At 44.5% G+C, this 17,132-nt stretch overlaps 2 protein-coding genes across 4 annotated transcripts in view; both read left to right on the top strand.

Moving 5' to 3' along the window:
* Positions 1-10,541, top strand: part of MIX23 (mitochondrial matrix import factor 23) — a 13,874-nt gene extending 3,333 nt beyond the window's left edge. For 2 of the 3 annotated variants that reach the window (XM_040089435.2, XM_058424188.1), the window contains exons 4-5: positions 955-1,014; positions 4,436-4,732. In XM_040089435.2, the coding sequence (XP_039945369.1) occupies positions 955-1,014; positions 4,436-4,486 (111 nt within the window). In that variant the 3' untranslated portion in view covers positions 4,487-4,732. Of the gene's footprint in view, positions 1-954; positions 1,015-4,435; positions 4,733-10,407 lie in introns of those variants that run through there. The other variant, XR_009208633.1, reaches the window with a different exon arrangement.
* LOC120765120 (cystatin-A-like) lies at positions 6,261-17,132 on the top strand. Its single transcript, XM_058424190.1, has 4 exons — positions 6,261-6,688; positions 10,494-10,594; positions 15,408-15,509; positions 16,730-17,132. The coding sequence occupies exons 1-4, from the start codon at positions 6,676-6,678 to the stop codon at positions 16,856-16,858; spliced, it is 345 nt and encodes a 114-aa protein (XP_058280173.1). The 5' UTR covers positions 6,261-6,675; the 3' UTR covers positions 16,859-17,132.

Below are 17,132 nucleotides of genomic sequence, written 5' to 3'. Positions count from 1 at the left end.
CGGAAGGTTTTAGTGGGATTGCTGGCTTGGCTTGCACCTGTTCGCCAGGCCTCTAATTGGAACCATGTATTGGAAATGGTTCTTTGTTTTGTTAAAGACTCCAACAAGAACACATCCTAAATTTGGGCAAAAATGGCAGGTGGTTCTTAAATCTACTATTGCTTCAGGACCAACTTGCCCAAACACAACTGTCACACCTGCCCCTCGGGGTTTCTAATAGGTGTGAAACAAAGAGATTCTTACCCTTCTACCGGGTCAAGTGAATGCTCAAGGACTGTGTATTGGTGGTAGTTCCTGCCAGAGCTTTTTCATCTGTGTAGAGCTGATTTGTCCTGCAGTGATGACATAAAATATTAACTGACAGCAGTTCAGACAGCACGAACAACACGTGATCAGGCTGCAGACTCTTTTTGGTCAGTGCACTGAGTAGATGGCAAATGAAGCAGAAAGGGTCTGTTCATGACTTCAGTTTTAAATCCAGAATCCTAGCTGGTCCTAGCTTTGCTGCCAGCTTCATGTAGTTCTCTAATAATGCAAGAGTGACAAGTCAAGGCTGCAGAGGTAACCCCAGCCCTGGCACTGCCCGTGCTGAGTGCTTGAATTAGGTGCAGTTATTTGTGCCTGTGAAGCCATGAACGTTAATCAGTTAATTGCTAGCAAATCTTGATGGGTGTTATTTAGGAATAGAGCACGAGTAATCAGGATCTGCTGCCAGGCTTGCTTTGTGAGTCTGCCTTCACTGTGCCCTTGCAGACCTGCGTGTCCTGAGCACTGGCTGACTGGAAGGGCCGGGCTCCCAGGGTGATTACACACCGTGCCCTTTGGTTTGCACCATCAGAGGAGGTGTGCACCTGCTGCCGGGGTTCAGAGCTGGAAGCTTGCATTGGTAGTAAATACTGAAGGGTGCAGGGAGACCTGTTTGACAATAACCTTTTTATCTGTTATTTTCTGCAGTTGAAATTAATGCAGTCGGAGCTCAATGTTGAAGAAGTGGTAAACGACAGAAGCTGGAAGGTACTCAGTCATTTAATGGTGATGTTCTCTCCCAAGAGACAATCCTGCACTGGAGGTGTGGGACTGGTGCCTTATGAAGCAGGTTAACTAGAAATAAGATGAGGGCACTGCTGGGGGAAATGCTTCCAGTCAGTCATTTTCCCAGTTCTGGATGCAGAGATCAAAGCTTTTCAGTTGCACGGCCAAGGGAAGAAAAGCATCTGATTTAGCAGGGAGATGAAGGACTGTGGGTTATTCCCTGTGTCTCTTTCTCCCCCTTGCTGGCAGCTAAACACTTTGTAGGTTTTTCTGTGTTGACTTCTCTGAAAAGCTTTGCAGGGCCTCAAACAATGTCACAGAGATTGTGTCTTTCACATTTTCCTGTATCTGGTGCTGATCACAACTCTGAGCAGAGCCCAGGGGAGGGTGAGGCTGTAGAAGCTGAACCTTTTCCTGATGAAATTTCTTCATGCCTGAACTGACACTCCCTGGTGCAAAGGGCAGCCTTGCTGTTGCTCTGCTGTGTCAGCAGAGGGTGCAGATCACCCTCTGGATTCATGGCTCCGAAGTCTGTCTGGTGATTTTAACACTGAACTTAAATTTTGAGGTGGCTGTATTGTGTCACTGCAGCATTTCACATCTGGCATCCTTTTCTGGTTTTGTGTAGCTTTTCAGAGCTTTCAGTACTGCAGAGTACCTTTTTCCCTCTCTAAATGCAGAAAGGATTTTTGCAGATAGCTAGTACTAGCTGCACTTTCCTTTTTAATCCTTACTTGATTATTTTAGTCCCCGAGATTGCACCAGTGTAAAACCAGTACAGCTGTGAGTCTTGGGTGCTTGTCAGTAACCTCAGTGCAGGCTGATGAAATGAGCATTTACACATTTTTCTGGTATGCTTTGCCATCAGCACACCTCTGTACTGTGCCAAAAAGCTAAGCATGCACTTCAGTTTAATGTTAAACCTGCTCAGATCTGACTAAACAATGCCACAGCCTTAACAACAACATGCTGCAGGTCACCAGGGCAAATATTTCATGGTGACTCTGCTATAGGGGAACAGCCCCCACCCCGATCTTCATTCTGAAGCACCAAATTTAGTAATAATCCCAGAGATTTCTTGTAGCTGCATTAAGCTTTTACTGGTGACAGAACTCTCTCATTTTTCCTGAAGATGAGGAGTTTATAAACAGTGAGGTCTCCATGGTGCAGGGGTACTTTAGCCTGCTAGTGTATTCCTCAGCCAAGGTTCAGAGTGGGGCTTGAAGATAGAAATATTTCTGGGTTTTATCTTCAGCTTTGCTGGGCTGTGCTCTGAATATATACAAAAGTGCCTCCTTTAGCTGCCCATAAAAATGTCACTGATGGAATTAAAACCAGTCAGGGTTGCAGACCAAATGCAATTTGTTACTACATGGAAGTGATTATTGGTGTGCAGCCTGCTGTTTTACTGTTGTAGACTTCTGGTTGGGAAGTACGCTTGTGCATTTCCATTAATCCTAAACAACCGAAAACTAATGGGAAAAATCTGATTAGGAAACAGTTTTTTAAACACTGCCTGACTGTAGCAATAGTGGCATACAGAAGGATGCCACTACTTTAGAGAAACACCTGCAGTGGAATTTGGATGATACCAAACAAGGACTTGACTTTCAAACAAGACATGTATATTAGTCTCAGTCCAGCACCTCCACGTTGGAGTGGTTTATACAAACTTTTGTGTAGTAACATGAATTTTAAGGTTTCTCAGCCATTGCTTTTCCTGAAAAATGGGAATAGCACTTCACAGGTAGACCAATGGAGTTAAGTGGCCTGAGTAACACACTGACACCTGTGAGCCAATGATCCTAAAAGTAGGAGGCAATCTTACTGTTAGTAAGACTGCACTGTTGATCTTCCTGCCACAGGTTGTGGAGTTACTGTTGAAGATACTTTGAAAGTTAGCATGATAGCAAGCAAGCTGGTGTGTTGTTTGATGCTAGAGACTCTTGCAATGCTTTAGAGAGTATTTCCAGCACCCTTTTAGACATATGTGCCATTAAAATGTCATTAATAGACAATGGACAAAAATGGTGCCATTTGTTTAGTAGTAAAATGTTTCTGAATTGGACCTGCTGTTGCTCCTAATTTCTACAGTTTCCTCCTATCACTGATCTCAAACCTTCAGCTCCTCTGAACTCTTCCAGAGGTGTCTGTTCCATGTGGTGACATAATGGCTGCACACTTCTGCGTGTAAAAGAAACTATATCACAGCTTTTGTTTTCTGCAGTATTAAGCAATTTGTAATACATGTCTATTTCTTAAAATAAATTAAATTTGATACACAGTTGAAAATTACTCAAAAATTGTTGAGAAGCAATGCTGTAACTAATGTGTGCTCCAGGCTTCACTTTTGCTGAAGTTGCCATGGGTTCTGAACTGTGAATAAGATCAGCTGTGGAAGATTCTAGGAAGATAGAGCTTGAAATAGTATATTTATATAGAGAATTGGATAACTTCCCCAAAATTACAAGATCACTCACTTTGCACATAAAGCCAATGGGAAAGTTCATGAAACTTAATATCCTGATGATCACAGGCACTTGGCTCTGCCAAATCCCTGGACAGCTTGGCAAAATAGGTTCTTCTGGGAATGCTGGTGGGACGTCCAACACCTGCCAGAGCCTCAGCTTGGTGTCAGGTGGTGTTGGACAACTTTGGGTAAAAACTGATAAATAACTAAATGGCTTGTGGAGAGCACCTGCAAACTTTTTGGGAGGCTGTGTCTTTTGCTTTGGATTCAGACTGCCTTACTTTAAATAGTCATGTTTCTTGACCCTCCTTAGGGCAGGCTGGCAGCAGCTCAAGCTAAATATACACAATCCTCAGTATCCAGTTCTGGAGGCTAAATTTTACCCAGAGAAGGTGTCAGAGGAGAGTGAGGCAGTAGTGCTGTGCCCTTTGCAGGGAGTGCTGGCAGCATTGGCACAGGCAGATCACTGGAAGTGTGCACGTGGCTTCCAGGAGCCCTTGCCCCTCTTCTTGGCTGTCATGCCAATGTAAAATGTGCCTGCTCAGGAAAGACAGGAATACAGTGCCCAGATTTGAATGCCAGGGTGAACCTAACAGAACACAACCAATGAGGAGCCTTCCAGTGATTATTTCCCTCCCTTTTAAAAACAAAGAAGCATCAGCATTTTTGATGATAACAGCCTGACAGAATTAAGAGAACACTTAGTGCTGTGCAGTCTCCCAACATAAGGCTGCAAACTTTGGATTTACTGAAGCTAGGAGAGAAGGTGAATGGAGATGGGTGTCTTGGCAAGTGCCATTTATGGATACCTCAGAGCTGGGCAGCTTAAGATGGGTGCTACATGAAGAGGTAGTTGCCTGAACTGTCTGTGAAGTTCTGCTCATTTCCTGGATAGGGCTGATTCGCTTTTGCTCTTCTGTTTTGGTGTCTCAGGTATTTAATGAGCGGTGCCGAATTCACTACAAGCCTCCGAAGAGTCAATGATGATGTGAGGTATTTTCCATCAAGGTGGTCCATAACTGTGAGAGCCAAACTGGAAAGAGACCTTGGGTGAGCTGAATTGGGACCCTCCAGAACCAGTAGAACCCAGTCTTGTTTTGTTTTGGACCTACTTAGCTGAATTCTCAAGCTTGAAATGATTCTCCTGTAATTAAGAGAAAACAACTCATCTTTTGTACAAAATATGTGAACAAATGAGTTTTATAGTATTAAAACAATTTTCAAACAGAATGCAAAACTGGCATCTTTCTTGAACTTCCACAGCTTCAGTGATCCCAGAGGGGAAGAAAGAGTAAAACCCATCTTAAGCAGGGAGGACAAGGCTCGCCCTGAGCTGGTGCCTGCTAAAATATCAGTGAACATGGTCTTTTTGTGGAAATAATCTGCTGAAGTCTGAAAGGAGATAAAAAATTGCAGACTGATCAGCAAATGTAGTAGGTTCAGCATCGCTGAAAGTAAGAAGTTACCAGCCTTGTTGTGAACTGCTCAACACAAGCAGCAGTGGCTCAGAGTTATGTGTGGGTAAAGGTTTGCCATTGCTTCTGCAATGCTGACAGGCAGAATCCATTGCCTACTGCCCTTTGGTCTGTGTTCCGGAGTTTTCCTTTATACAGGGAATGTGGTGTCAATTAAAACCCCTTTGGATTGGAGCTGAAGATGTGTCTCTGCCATTTGGGAATGAGACTGTCCAGGGACTCTTTTTTTGTCGCTCCTTCTGAACCTTTGATTAGTTCTACAGGTGAATTGTGTTTGTGCTGAGGAAACAGCTGTGCATGCCTGATGCTGTTGATCCTGGCCATGGTGTTGTGTTTAAAAGCTGTGATGCAGCACCCCTGCAGTAACACAGCATTTAAAGGCAGATGGGTAGGAGGAAAGCTGAATTGCTGCAATTACACCTGTATGTTTTACTTTTTATTTTGTATCTGTCTCAGGCTGACAGTCAAGTGACAAGATCTGTGTGGTTGCCAGCTGATATGATCTTAAGAACCACTGAACTTAAACAGAGCTCTAAAAACACAGGCCCTGTCTTGCAAACACTTTGGAATTCAGCAATAGAAGTGAAATTACTGGATATACTCTGGCAAAGATCTGCAGCAGCATCTATTTTACAGTTGTTTGTGCAGTAGAGACTCACACTGCTTGGAGGCTTTTTACTTTAGGCACCAGGGTCATTTCATCTCACCTTTTTTTGAGAATGATGTAGAAATATATTTGAAGACTTTGAGCATGTAAATCCTAATGTTCAGACTTTTTTTGTTGTTTTTTTTTCCCTTTTTGTCTCAAGGTACTGCAAATCCTTTGTGTAGAACTGAGTTGGAGCACTCATTCTTGAAGATTTCTCATTGTTTTTCTGCAACTCTGAAAGCAGAAAATGTGTTTGTTCTTCCATTGTTAAATTCTTATAATTCTTATGATTGTTTGTCATCAAAATGTAAATCAAATACTGCTCATAACTCTGGGCTGAACTGGCACTAGTGAAATTTCAACAGGAGCTGATGGTCAATTAATGAGATGTTGAGAATAGTAAGTTTTGATTTCAAAGTTGGTACTTTAATATTGACCTCTAGAATAGGTGTCTAAAATATTCTCTCCAGGGCTGCAAGCAGAAATTCTCCTTTTAAGCCACTTGTACGATAGAAACTTCTACGAGTTTGTATAGATGTGGATCAATAGTCTTGAAATATAATTTTTTATTTCTGTATAAACTAGAGACTGTAATGAGAATTAATCATTGTCTTCCTTTATCCATCCAGATGTTTGCTCAGCTGTTGTGGAAAGCTTCTTCACTTAAGCAGATGCTGTGATAAATGACCTGTGAACTGGATGTGATACACAGATTTTTTTTTTTTTTTTTTTTTAAATTTGTTATGAGGAAACTATGTTATAAAAAACCCACAACCCCAAAAAATCAGCCCAGCATGGAATTATTTTCAGTTTGAGTATAAGGCCAAGCAAGTAGTCCTATCCAAACCTGAGTAAGAAAAACTGATATCATGAGAAGACTCCTAAGTCCTCAGCATCCCTCCTTGGGGTGTTTGCAGCTTGCATACAGAGGGTTGCACTAAGACGTTGAATTGCCTTGTTTAGTTAGCTCTGAGCACAGGGCTGTCTCTTACAGCAGCCCATGGCAAATCAGGTGCCTCAGAGGCTGTTTGGTGTTGCTGCTGAACTCGATGGAACCCGGAGGTGAGTACATGGAATTGCATGGCATGCTTTGGGCGTGGGGCAGGAGAACGCGGCTCTGCTGTTTCTGCACTGCCTCAGAGCTGCAGGCAGAGTGGGATGTTTTGGCATGTGAGCAGATGGCCTTGGTGTGAGCCGTGTGCCACACTGAACCTGTACAGGCAGGTAAATTCTGTCTAGGAACGCCTGAGGATTCCAGGATTGTGTTTAGTCAGGGATTGAACCTTGCTTCAGTGTTACCATTGAGGTAGTTACAAAATTACTGGGCTGTTTGCTGTCATATGGGAGTCAAATAGTGGACCCTACAGACAGCAGGATTTCATCCTTTACCTGGTTTTAACTTCTATTTCTGCAAGTAAAGGTGTTTGAGCATAGCTGATGGCCATGCCCAGAGTCCTGTGGGTGCCTTGCCTCCTCTGCTGGGGCTTTCCCATTGCTTGCAAGTGGTGAACAGAGGTGGGCAGATGCTTGGAAAGTCCTCTCAAGGTTGTGTACCTCTTCTGTGAAACAGAGGTGTTCTTTTTCTACCATTCAGTGCTGTTGTCTTCTGCAGCCTGTAGGCATGAAAGATTGATGAAGCAAGTAATTTGTTTATAGAGTATTTTTAACAGTAGATTTCAGTTGTCTTGAAGCAGACTGAGAGGAAGAGGCTCAGCATAGGCTGTGCTGCTGAATGTCAGGTTTCCTGGATGTCAGGTTTCTGTTGATCCTTGTTCATGTACGATGTCAGAAAGCTTTCAAAACCAGGATGGGTAGGAGGAGGGGAAACCTTTTTTTGCAGACCAGCATGTTGAACACCAAGGCTGTTGTTCCTGTGACGATGAAAACATCTTCAGCTGGTACATGGAGGGCTGCTTTCCTCTAGAAGCTCTTAGAGACATTCAGACCATGTGTCATGTCCAGTCACAATTACGTGTCTTGTCCCTGTGAAACCAGAGGACTGACCTTACTGACTTGGTTTTCACAATCATTTCTACAGAGCTGACTTCATTCCTGGTTTAAAAATTACTTGTAAATACATAACCCTGGGGTTTGCATTTTGGTGGTGTATTTTTATATTTTGTTTTGTTTGCTTTGTTTTGTACTGGTGTTTTTATTAACAATAGCTTGTACCTCTTAAAACTGCTTAAACAGGGCCAGGGAGCAGTGTGGCCTGCAAGTGGTACAGATGTGTTTCTTCTGTGCTGGAACAGTACATGGTGCAAGATGTTACACAGCTTCAAAGCTGTACAGAATGCTGCCTCTGCCAGCAGAGGTTCTCCAAGGTAACAGCAGCACAGGGATGTGAGGGGAAGCTGCCAGCTGTGCTGATGGGGAGTGCAGGCTGGCCTGGTACGTGATACCAGCCACGTCTCAAACACTACAGGGGCACACTCACCTTCTTGTGCAAGAGCTGGCCTGGGAGCAGCTGTTCTTTTCAGGGCAGTGTTCCAAATCCTGGTTCATTACATCCAAAACTTAGTGTAGAGAGGGGTGGGTGGAGGTGTGGGTTGCCCAAGATAAGGTTGATCAATTGTCTCTGATCATCTTTGATCACAAGTCTGTGAAACATCAGCCCTTCAAAGTGGTTTCATGAAATACTTGTGCAGGGTGAGTACTGCATCCCAGTCTTGGAAACATCACTGGGTTTTGGGACAGCCATTAGCACTGCCGTGGAAAGGAAACAGTCTGATTTGCCTCTATAAACTTCAGCATCAACTTGCTAACCATTAGTCTTGATGTTTTTTCCCTTCTGCACAACTGGGCATTCCAGGGATTAAAAAAAAAAAAAAAAAAAAAAATGTTATGCTTTAAAGTCAAAAACCAGCAAACCCAGGAATATGGAGTCCAGTGAATGATTTCCACACTACATTAATATCTTTAGTTTTTAAAATACCCTGTTCTAGCAATGGTGCTGTGCAGTTGTTGGACACATTCTGTGATTTCTGGCCTCAGTAAGGTGAGCTAGCTCTTCCAGTTCCTTATCTGTCCTGTTGTGTGAATAAGGCACAAGTAGTGAAACATGGTCAGCATTTGAGTGAATCAGCAGGGTTTTATGCAAAAGAAGGTTTGAGTTGTCATCAGCTCCACCAATAGGGCTCTGAGGAATTCCTTATCTCGAGAGCAGAAGTTGATGAAAGTAGCAGAATTCCTGTTGTAACAGCTGCCACTCCCTTTTTCCTGTGAACTGGAAGGATTTTTCTCTCTTCACAAAAGAAGGTTTGAGTTGTCATCAGCTCCACCAATAGGGCTCTGAGGAATTCCTTATCTCGAGAGCAGAAGTTGATGAAAGTAGCAGAATTCCTGTTGTAACAGCTGCCACTCCCTTTTCCCTGTGAACTGGAAGGATTTTTCTCTCTTCACAAAAATGTTGTCTCAGGACAATTTTTTCCTCAAGTGCTTTTTGTCCACTTCCATAGCATGGTTGGTCAAGTTTGGAAAATTCTGCAATATCTTTTTCAGTAACATGCTGTAATATTCATGAATACTGTTGAGTGTAGGGCCCCTACAGCCCAAGATTCTCAGTCCCAGATGCTTTGTACCAAAACCAGGCCTTGAAGTCAGATCTGAAGTACTTTTTTACAGTGTCTTGCACCACTTGTTATCTGTGAGGAGGAGGGTCAGTAGTATGGGTAGGACACAGGTAAGTTTGTTGCTGTGGCCATAAACCCACCTGTTCCTAGCAAATTCCCTAATGCTGATCCCAGCAGAAATGCCCATTGCCTGTGTGCAGCACGTATTCTCATTTCACCTGCTCCCATGTACCTGCCCCTACAGACTAAACAGTGTCTGGTCTGTTGCTGCATCTCTGGTCCTCACTCTGGAACAACATTCCTCTTGTTTGCTGGTGAGGGGAATGGCAAGAATATTGATGGGGTGTATTTTTTTCTGTGGTCTTGAAGTGTTAGCTCTCCCTTACCAGGGAGGGCTTCTAGCAGTTGTTAGCCTTCCCCCAGTAGGTTTTGAGCTTTCTACGTTCACATTGGTCGATGTGGCTGTGCCATGTGACTGTAACTGCAGAAATGAATACTTCTGACTGTATGTTCTCACATTATGCGTTTCAGCAGCGTACGTTGAAATTGGGACAGCGTTTGTGTTTTTTTGATTGTACTTCGTCTTCCAGGAAATTGGCACTAGAGTGAAAAAGTAGATTTTTTTGCACGTTCAGTTGCTATTATGATTTCCTGAATACAGCTCTCAGTTTGATGGGAAAGAAGCAGAAAATGCCTAATTTGCAGAATTTCCCTGAATCTGGGATTGAATTATTTTCTACTTCTGGTGCTGGTGCTTACCTTGGCACCTTTTTGGTCAGGCAGAGGGAAGTCAAGTCACTGAATGTAAGATGCCATCTGCTCCCATTTCCCCATTTAGAAGGATATTGAGAGAATAAAATTTCAAGTTGAATGGGACCTAGGCTCAGGAAAGTGCTGCATCCTTTCCTCTGATCAGGAAAGGTGTTGGGAAATACTGGGTGTGTCTTTGATCTGTTTCCCAGGAGCTCAGCCTAGTCATCTGCACATGGGTGGAGAGGTTCCAGCTGCGGCCCAAACCAACTCTCTTCAAGATGTGGGTGACTGGAGGCTGATGTTTGCTTTTCTTTCTGATGTGCAGACCATAAACACTTCTTTAAGTGCTTTTTACATTTATTAATAATATTGCCAGTGCTTTACCTTGCTTTTCCCCCACCTTCCCCCGTTTGTCTCCTTCTCCAGTTCAGTAATGGTAGGCTCCATGTGTTGCAGGTCACATGATTCTATGACTTATGTGTGTGTATATATGTGAGATGCCTGGGCACTCTGCTCAGACTGCACTGAACTTCCCTCTTCAGAGCCACTCGTCATTTCAGAGAAGTCATCCGCCACCATGATGACTGGGGGCTTATCTGACACCGAGCCAGCTACTCCAGAAGTTCAGCAGCTTGTTAACCAGGTGAGTTGCACTCTGACCCTAGATTAAGTTACTGGTGTGCAAAGAGGGCATTCCTGAAGCTTGTATAAAGCCTGGGAGACTGAGCCAGATTTTAAACTGAAGAAGCTTATGCTGAAAGTGGGAATCCCCTTGTCTGGCAGTGTTTTCTCAGCAGTCTATGTAGGAAGTGCCTTGGTAAGACTGAGACAAACCACTTCTTCTCTGCCTCCTCTTTGTCCATGGCCAGGCGTGGTACTGGCTACCTTGAGTTAATGTCCGTGTGAAGTTCCAAGCCCAGCTGTGCTATGCCAGCAGTGAGGTCACTTGTTTAAATGAGAGGTGGCATATTGGAAGGGAAAAGGTTGTACCTGGTAGAACTCATTCCTCAGTGAAGGACTCCATAGGACAAACCACATGCTAGTATGCAGGAAAGAACTATATATACTGGACAAAGCTATTTTTAAATTGCGTGCTCCCTGCTGGCATTAAGTGTTTTCTAGAGTCACAGCTGTGATACAGGGGCTGCTGGTTGGGCAAGGTGAGCTTGGCACAAGGCAGGCCAGTGAGTGAGCCCAGTTGCCAGGTGGTTGGTTGCAGGCAGTGGTCCTGTCCTGGAGCAGCTGTGTGAGCAGCACCTCTGCAGATCCTCTAATGCCCTGCAGTGCAGCAGCTCTTTTTAAAGAAAGTATAAAACGCATCCCGAGGAATGAAAGAACAACACGTCACGGGAAAACTCCCACCCACCCAATCGTCTTCACCCTTCTGTCTTTGAAAGGTGAGCTCTTCTCCCTTTGGCAATTGCACTCAGGCATTCTTTGAGGAAACACAAATGGGAAGTAGCAGGGCTGAATGCATTGGCCAGTACTGCTGCACGCTTGCTGTACCTGATGTGCAGGGCTCCCAGCTCTCTCCTTTGCTGTGCCACTGAGGACAGAGTTTGCACCAGCATCCTTCCATGTCTTCTGCAATCTTGCAGGCTGTGACCAGGCAGCCCAGTCCTCTGACTGGGCTCTTTTCCATAGTCCAAAGGTGGAGGGGATAGCATTTAACACCCAGCTTACTCATTAGAAGATACTCCATTGTTACACCAGGCCTCTGATTTAGCAGAGTGATAAAAAATGTACTGTAACTTGATACGGATCTAAGTTACTCTTAGCAAAATCTAGCAACTGCAATCCCGGTTCTCTGAGGATACCAGCATGTTCTGCACTCCTGGTCCATACAACACGCTCCGTGTCACCACGCTGGGCATCCTCAGTGACTGGGAAGGGTGATGTGGGTTGCAGTCAGCTCCAGCCAGCGGTTTCCTTCAAAATTCTTTTGTCCAGCCATTTCGTTTTATACTCAGGATTGGGCAGAGCCATGCGTTCACTCCCCCCATGTGGGTCTGGCTAACTCAGGGGGGTGTTCACTTTCTTTTATTGAACTCAGGGAGTTATACCACCACATGATCCCCTCCACTGACAGAGCTATTTATCAAAAACACCCCGTGGTCAACCTTTGTCTTGAGATAAAGTCAGGTTATTTGCAAAAGCTGTGGTCAGTCACACCCTGCATTGTTCCCTTTGTTTCATTGGTGGTATGTCACCCTCCTCAGCCCCTCTGAGCCTTCTTCCATTGTAGGGCTTTACTGGTCAGTCACAGCTGGGGTTACCAGAGCTGGGGACGTGGACATGAGGGAGGGCTGGAGTTTTGAGATAACGGGTTAGTCAGAGATGATTTAGTGCAGAGCAGAAAGAGAAATGGATGATGATCAACAGTTATTTGGGGGGCACTGACTGAATTACTTGGGAGCAGTGTCACTTCTGTGCTGGCAGGAATGTTCAAAGGAGCAGCACTTGCAGAGATCAGAAATTCCCTTTTACCTATGAAGGGGGGACCCTAGCAAGGGACTTGTAGCACCTTTGTGTATTTGCCATTCTTGTTTCCTCATGTTTAAGACGGGGCCAGCTGAGGGCTGTGAAATTTAATTAATGAGTCTGTGAGATGGCTCAAGCACCATGCCAGATACTGAGCTTTGTTTTCAGTGCTGGACTGTGTTATTTAAGGGTCATCAGAAGTCTCGCAGTGTGTACTGGAGGTAAAACCACAGCACTTGGGTGTCCATGAGCAAACAGGCACTTGAAAATGTGAATAGTACAAAGTTTCTGCTTGATTCCAGAAAAGGACTGATCCTAAATTTAGTGTTCTTTTGTTCTCAATAGCTTCAGGAAAATGAAAACAGATTGTTCTTTGCTCTTTATTTTATGCAAGGTGAAATTTCTGCCCTGTGCTTAGAGCAGGAAAGAGAATGCTTCCTGGTCCTTTCCTCCCTTGCAGAGGCTTTGGTGTAGTTCTCTAAGGAAAATATTCCTATGGAAACCTTATGTTGGGGAAATCCTGCTATCCTTCCAGCATAAGTGCCACCCTTTCATAAAACAATTCTGTGGGGCTTTTATGCTCTGCTGAGCAGAGAAGCAATTCCTATGATTTCAATAAAGTTGGGAAGAGCCTCTGCAGAGCATGGGATGTGCAATGTCTGTCTGCTTGTGGGATTGCATAATTATTTACTTACACCTGTGCCTTGTCTCTGGCCATCATTAGTGAGCTGAGGAATGTTATTTATTTGGTCTCCTTGTTTTACAGCTGTTGCCCAAATCTGAGGAATGTTTTGGGTTTAGGATGCTGTTGGATAAGAGCTTAGGAATGTTATATTTTTTTACCCAAGGATTAAGGAGCTGTTTGCCTGCTTGATTTTACTGAAGACTCAGTCTGTAAATAACAAATAGGGGACATGGTGGCCAGAGGAGAGAGAGCAAAACAGGAGAGAAGTGGCTTTGTTTTGTTCTGAGAGAGGAATATGATGCACCAAGTTGCCACTTAGGTGCATTCTAGGAGGCCCCTGCCCCAGTCAGCTGGAAGGGTGTTGGGAATTAAAATTCCCCTGGTTTGCCAGAGTTAGCAGCTCCTCAGCTGAAAGTGTAATTGTCAGTTCCTGTGATAGAAACCCTGTGGAAGCTGCTCAGCAGAGGAGCAGGGTAAGAGATATGAGGAAGCTGAATAGGGTGATAATTTCTGGCTCTCTGGAAACGATCTGGATGTTCCTTGGGTGCTTTCTGTGGCCTTCCTGCTAGGAAGGAAAGTCATGGGAGTGGCATCCAGTTGTAGGTGCTTGTGCTGGGAAAGTAAATTAATTCAGTGTGTTCCTGTGAAACAGGTGGGTGGTGAGAAACGCTGAGGTGCTCTTGGCCCCACCCAGGGCAGCCTGAGCAGGCTGACACTGACACTGCTCCTCTGCCCAGACTCAGTAATGACCCGGTTATCAGCGTGGGTGTCACGTGCAGAGGGCCACTGCATCACGCAGCCTAGGAAAGATTGACTCTGCTTGCTCTGCTTTCTGTTTGGTGGTCATACAGTGATCATGAAGTGGGAGAGTTTTTAATTCTTGGCCAAGTAAGGAAGGGCAACAGCAAAACCACTGCCCTGCACTTCTGGAGGGAAGACTTTGGCCTGTTTGGCAGACTGGTTGAAAGAGTCCCTTGGGAGGCAGTCATGAAGGGCAAAGAGATGCAGGAAGGCTGGGCATTCATCAAGAAGGAAATCCTAAAGGTGCAAGAGCAGGGTGTCCCCATGTGCCAAAAGACAAGCTAGTGGGGGAGAAGACTGGACTGGCTGAACAGTGGGGGTTTTTTTCCTGGAACCCAAGGTAAAAAAATAGGGTTTGTAAGCTTTGGAAGATGGGGCAGGCAACTCAGGAGGATTACAAAGGTGTTGTGAGGTTATGCAGAAAGTCAGAAAGGCAAAACACCTATTAGAACTTAACTCTGGCCACGGCCAAAAGCAGTGAGAGAAAGTGTTCTTATGAATATATCAGCAACAAAAAGAGGGCTAAGGAGAAATCTCCATTATTTGCTGGATGTTGGGGAAAACATTGCCACAAAAAATAAATAAGAGGCTGAGGTACTCAAAGCCTTCTTAACCTCAATCATTAATAGTCAGACCAGTTGTCCTAAGGGTACCATCTCCCTGAGCTGGAAGACAGAGACAAGGAACACAGTGAAGCTCCCACAATTCAGCAGGAAACAGTGACCTGCTTCTCCACTTAAATGTGTAAATCTATGGGACTGGACGGAAACCACCTGAGGATACTGAGGGAGCTCATGGAAGAGCTCTCCAAGCCACCGTCCATGATTTACCAGTGGTCCTGGTGAACCAGGGAGGTCTCACACGACTGGAATTTGGCTAATTTGATGGCCCTCTAAAAGAACATCTACAAGAATGGCAGGAAGGAGGATCTAGGGAACTACAGACCTGCTGGGCTGACCTCAGTGCTGGGGAAGGTCATGGAACAGCTCATCCTGAGTGCCATCACACAGCATGTGCGGAGCAACCAGGGATTCAAGTCCAGCCAGGATGGGTTCATGCAAGGCGGGTTCTGCTTGACCAACCTGATCTCTTTCCATGACCTGCCTAATGGATGAGGGAAAGGCTTTGGATGTTGTCTCTCTGAACCTTAATAAAGCCTCTGACACCAAGTCCTGCAGCACTCTACTGAAGAAGCCCCGACAGGTGCACTGCTGGGTGAAAAAACTGGCTGGATGGCTGGGTCCAGGAAGAGGAGGTGAATGGAGTTACATCTGGGTGGTGAGAGGTGGTGCACCCAGGGCTCAGTGTTGGGGCCAGTCCTGTTTAATACCTTTATTGATGATTTGGATGAGGGGTTTGAGGGCGCCCTCAGTCACTTTGTGGAGTTTCATTACGGGAGTATGTTTGAAAGGATGAAAATTGGAGTGGTGTATGTGAAAGAAATCCCTAAATATCAACCTGCCAATCATTCTTCCCTTTCTTTTTACAGGTGAAGTCACAGTTTGAAAAACGGGCAAACATGAACTGTCGTGTCTTTACAGCCATAGAATATAGGACTCAAGTGGTTGCTGGGACAATGTACTATATTAAGGTTTGTGTATATTGTGGGAGGGAGTGTTTTGGAATTAAATGATACAGGTGACTTGCAGAATGGCTTACAGCTAGAAAGAGAAGCAAACATCATAGGAAACCATCTGATGTAACAGGAGTGGGGACTACCTCCAAATGCTTACAAATTCCTCTGTTTGGCACTACTGTAAGCAGGAATATAAATATTAAAAAACACACCCTGTGCTTATTCAGATGTGACTGGTAAGCTTCTTGGGATCATCCCCCTCAAAGACGATAGAGTGCCTTCCCAACTCAAATTATTTCAGCAAGTCATAACTGGTCTCCTGTTTCTTTTTAAGGAAAAATAGTGTCTGAGTCCTTTGGTTGTGTTTGTCGGGATGAAATTGAAGTCAGCTTGAGGAACTGATGGAGAGATAGAGTCAATTTTGTAATGCAGTGCACCCATGTCTGCTGACTAATTTTGAATGCAAGCAGGTGTGCTGATGCTTTGGTTCTGTGTCACGTGCTGCAGAGGTACAGCCTGCCTGCTGGTTCTTTCTGTATTTTCAAAACCCCCTCTCTGCTGCAGAGGAAAAATGGATAATGCTTATTTGGAGTCCTCTGATAGCATCATTCCTCAACTGCTGGAAACCCCGACTGATGGCTGTGAGCAGCTTTCTGTGAAGTAGCACAGAAGAAACGGCTGGGTGTATTTTTCATCAAAAGCACCACGTTGTGTCAGGTTCCCTGTTCAGGCACTGATGTCTTTGGAGAACTCTGCAGACCAGGGATCCTGGCTTTCAGGCTGTCATTGCTTCTCAGGATCATGTGCTGGTCTTTCCGTATTAGATCTTTCTGTACCCTTTAGAGGCTGACATGGTGTCTGCACTGTGTCCCAACCCCAAGACTCTCGTCTCCTACAAGTGTGCCAGGAAGCTGTGAGCAAATGTGCTGGCATATTGGTGACTGAAACGGGTCACCATCAGAACCCTTCTCGTGTTTCATCTTTTGCTGCTTCCATGCCCAAGCAGTTCTGCTCATTTCCCCTTCACCTGAGTCTGAGTGTTTTTAATGCAGTTTTCTACAGGTGTAGACAGTTTCTGCCAACAGTTACTATCCAGATTTGGATAAGAGCTGTTGAAGTAAAAATGAAGGTACATCTAAAATTAAGATCCTGAACACAGATGTTCTTTTAAGAATGTAAAGTTTGAACCTGCTCTGAGCCCATGATCCTCACTTCCCCACTCTTTTCGTTTCCAGGTCCAAGTTTCCGATGCTGAGTATGTCCACTTAAAGGTGTTTGAGAGTCTTCCTCACGAGAACCAAGGTCCCAGCCTTGTCAATTTTCAGACTGGCAAAACCAGAGATGATCCTCTGACCTACTTCTAAAACATGATGAGGTGCAGGGCCTCACCTCTGCAAATCCTATGGGGGTTCTGCCCATGACAGTAAATAAAATAAGTTTGCAAAGCTATTGTCCATATTTTCCTTTGGCTGCTGCTACACCTGCAAAGGTCTTTCTTGTTATCTTTCATGTCTGTCACAAGATTAAAATACAGCATTTCTAATTAAGACATAGAATAAACATAAGGTTATCTGGAATATAAAAAACACTTGAAGAAAAAAGGCTGAGCAAGATAATAATCAATAGTGAAAACCAGTG

The sequence above is a fragment of the Hirundo rustica genome, chromosome 2, assembly GCF_015227805.2.
Source record: "Hirundo rustica isolate bHirRus1 chromosome 2, bHirRus1.pri.v3, whole genome shotgun sequence".
Lineage (NCBI taxonomy): Eukaryota > Metazoa > Chordata > Aves > Passeriformes > Hirundinidae > Hirundo > Hirundo rustica.
Note: the sequence above shows the minus strand (reverse complement) of the source record. Positions and strands in the feature narration are given on the sequence as shown.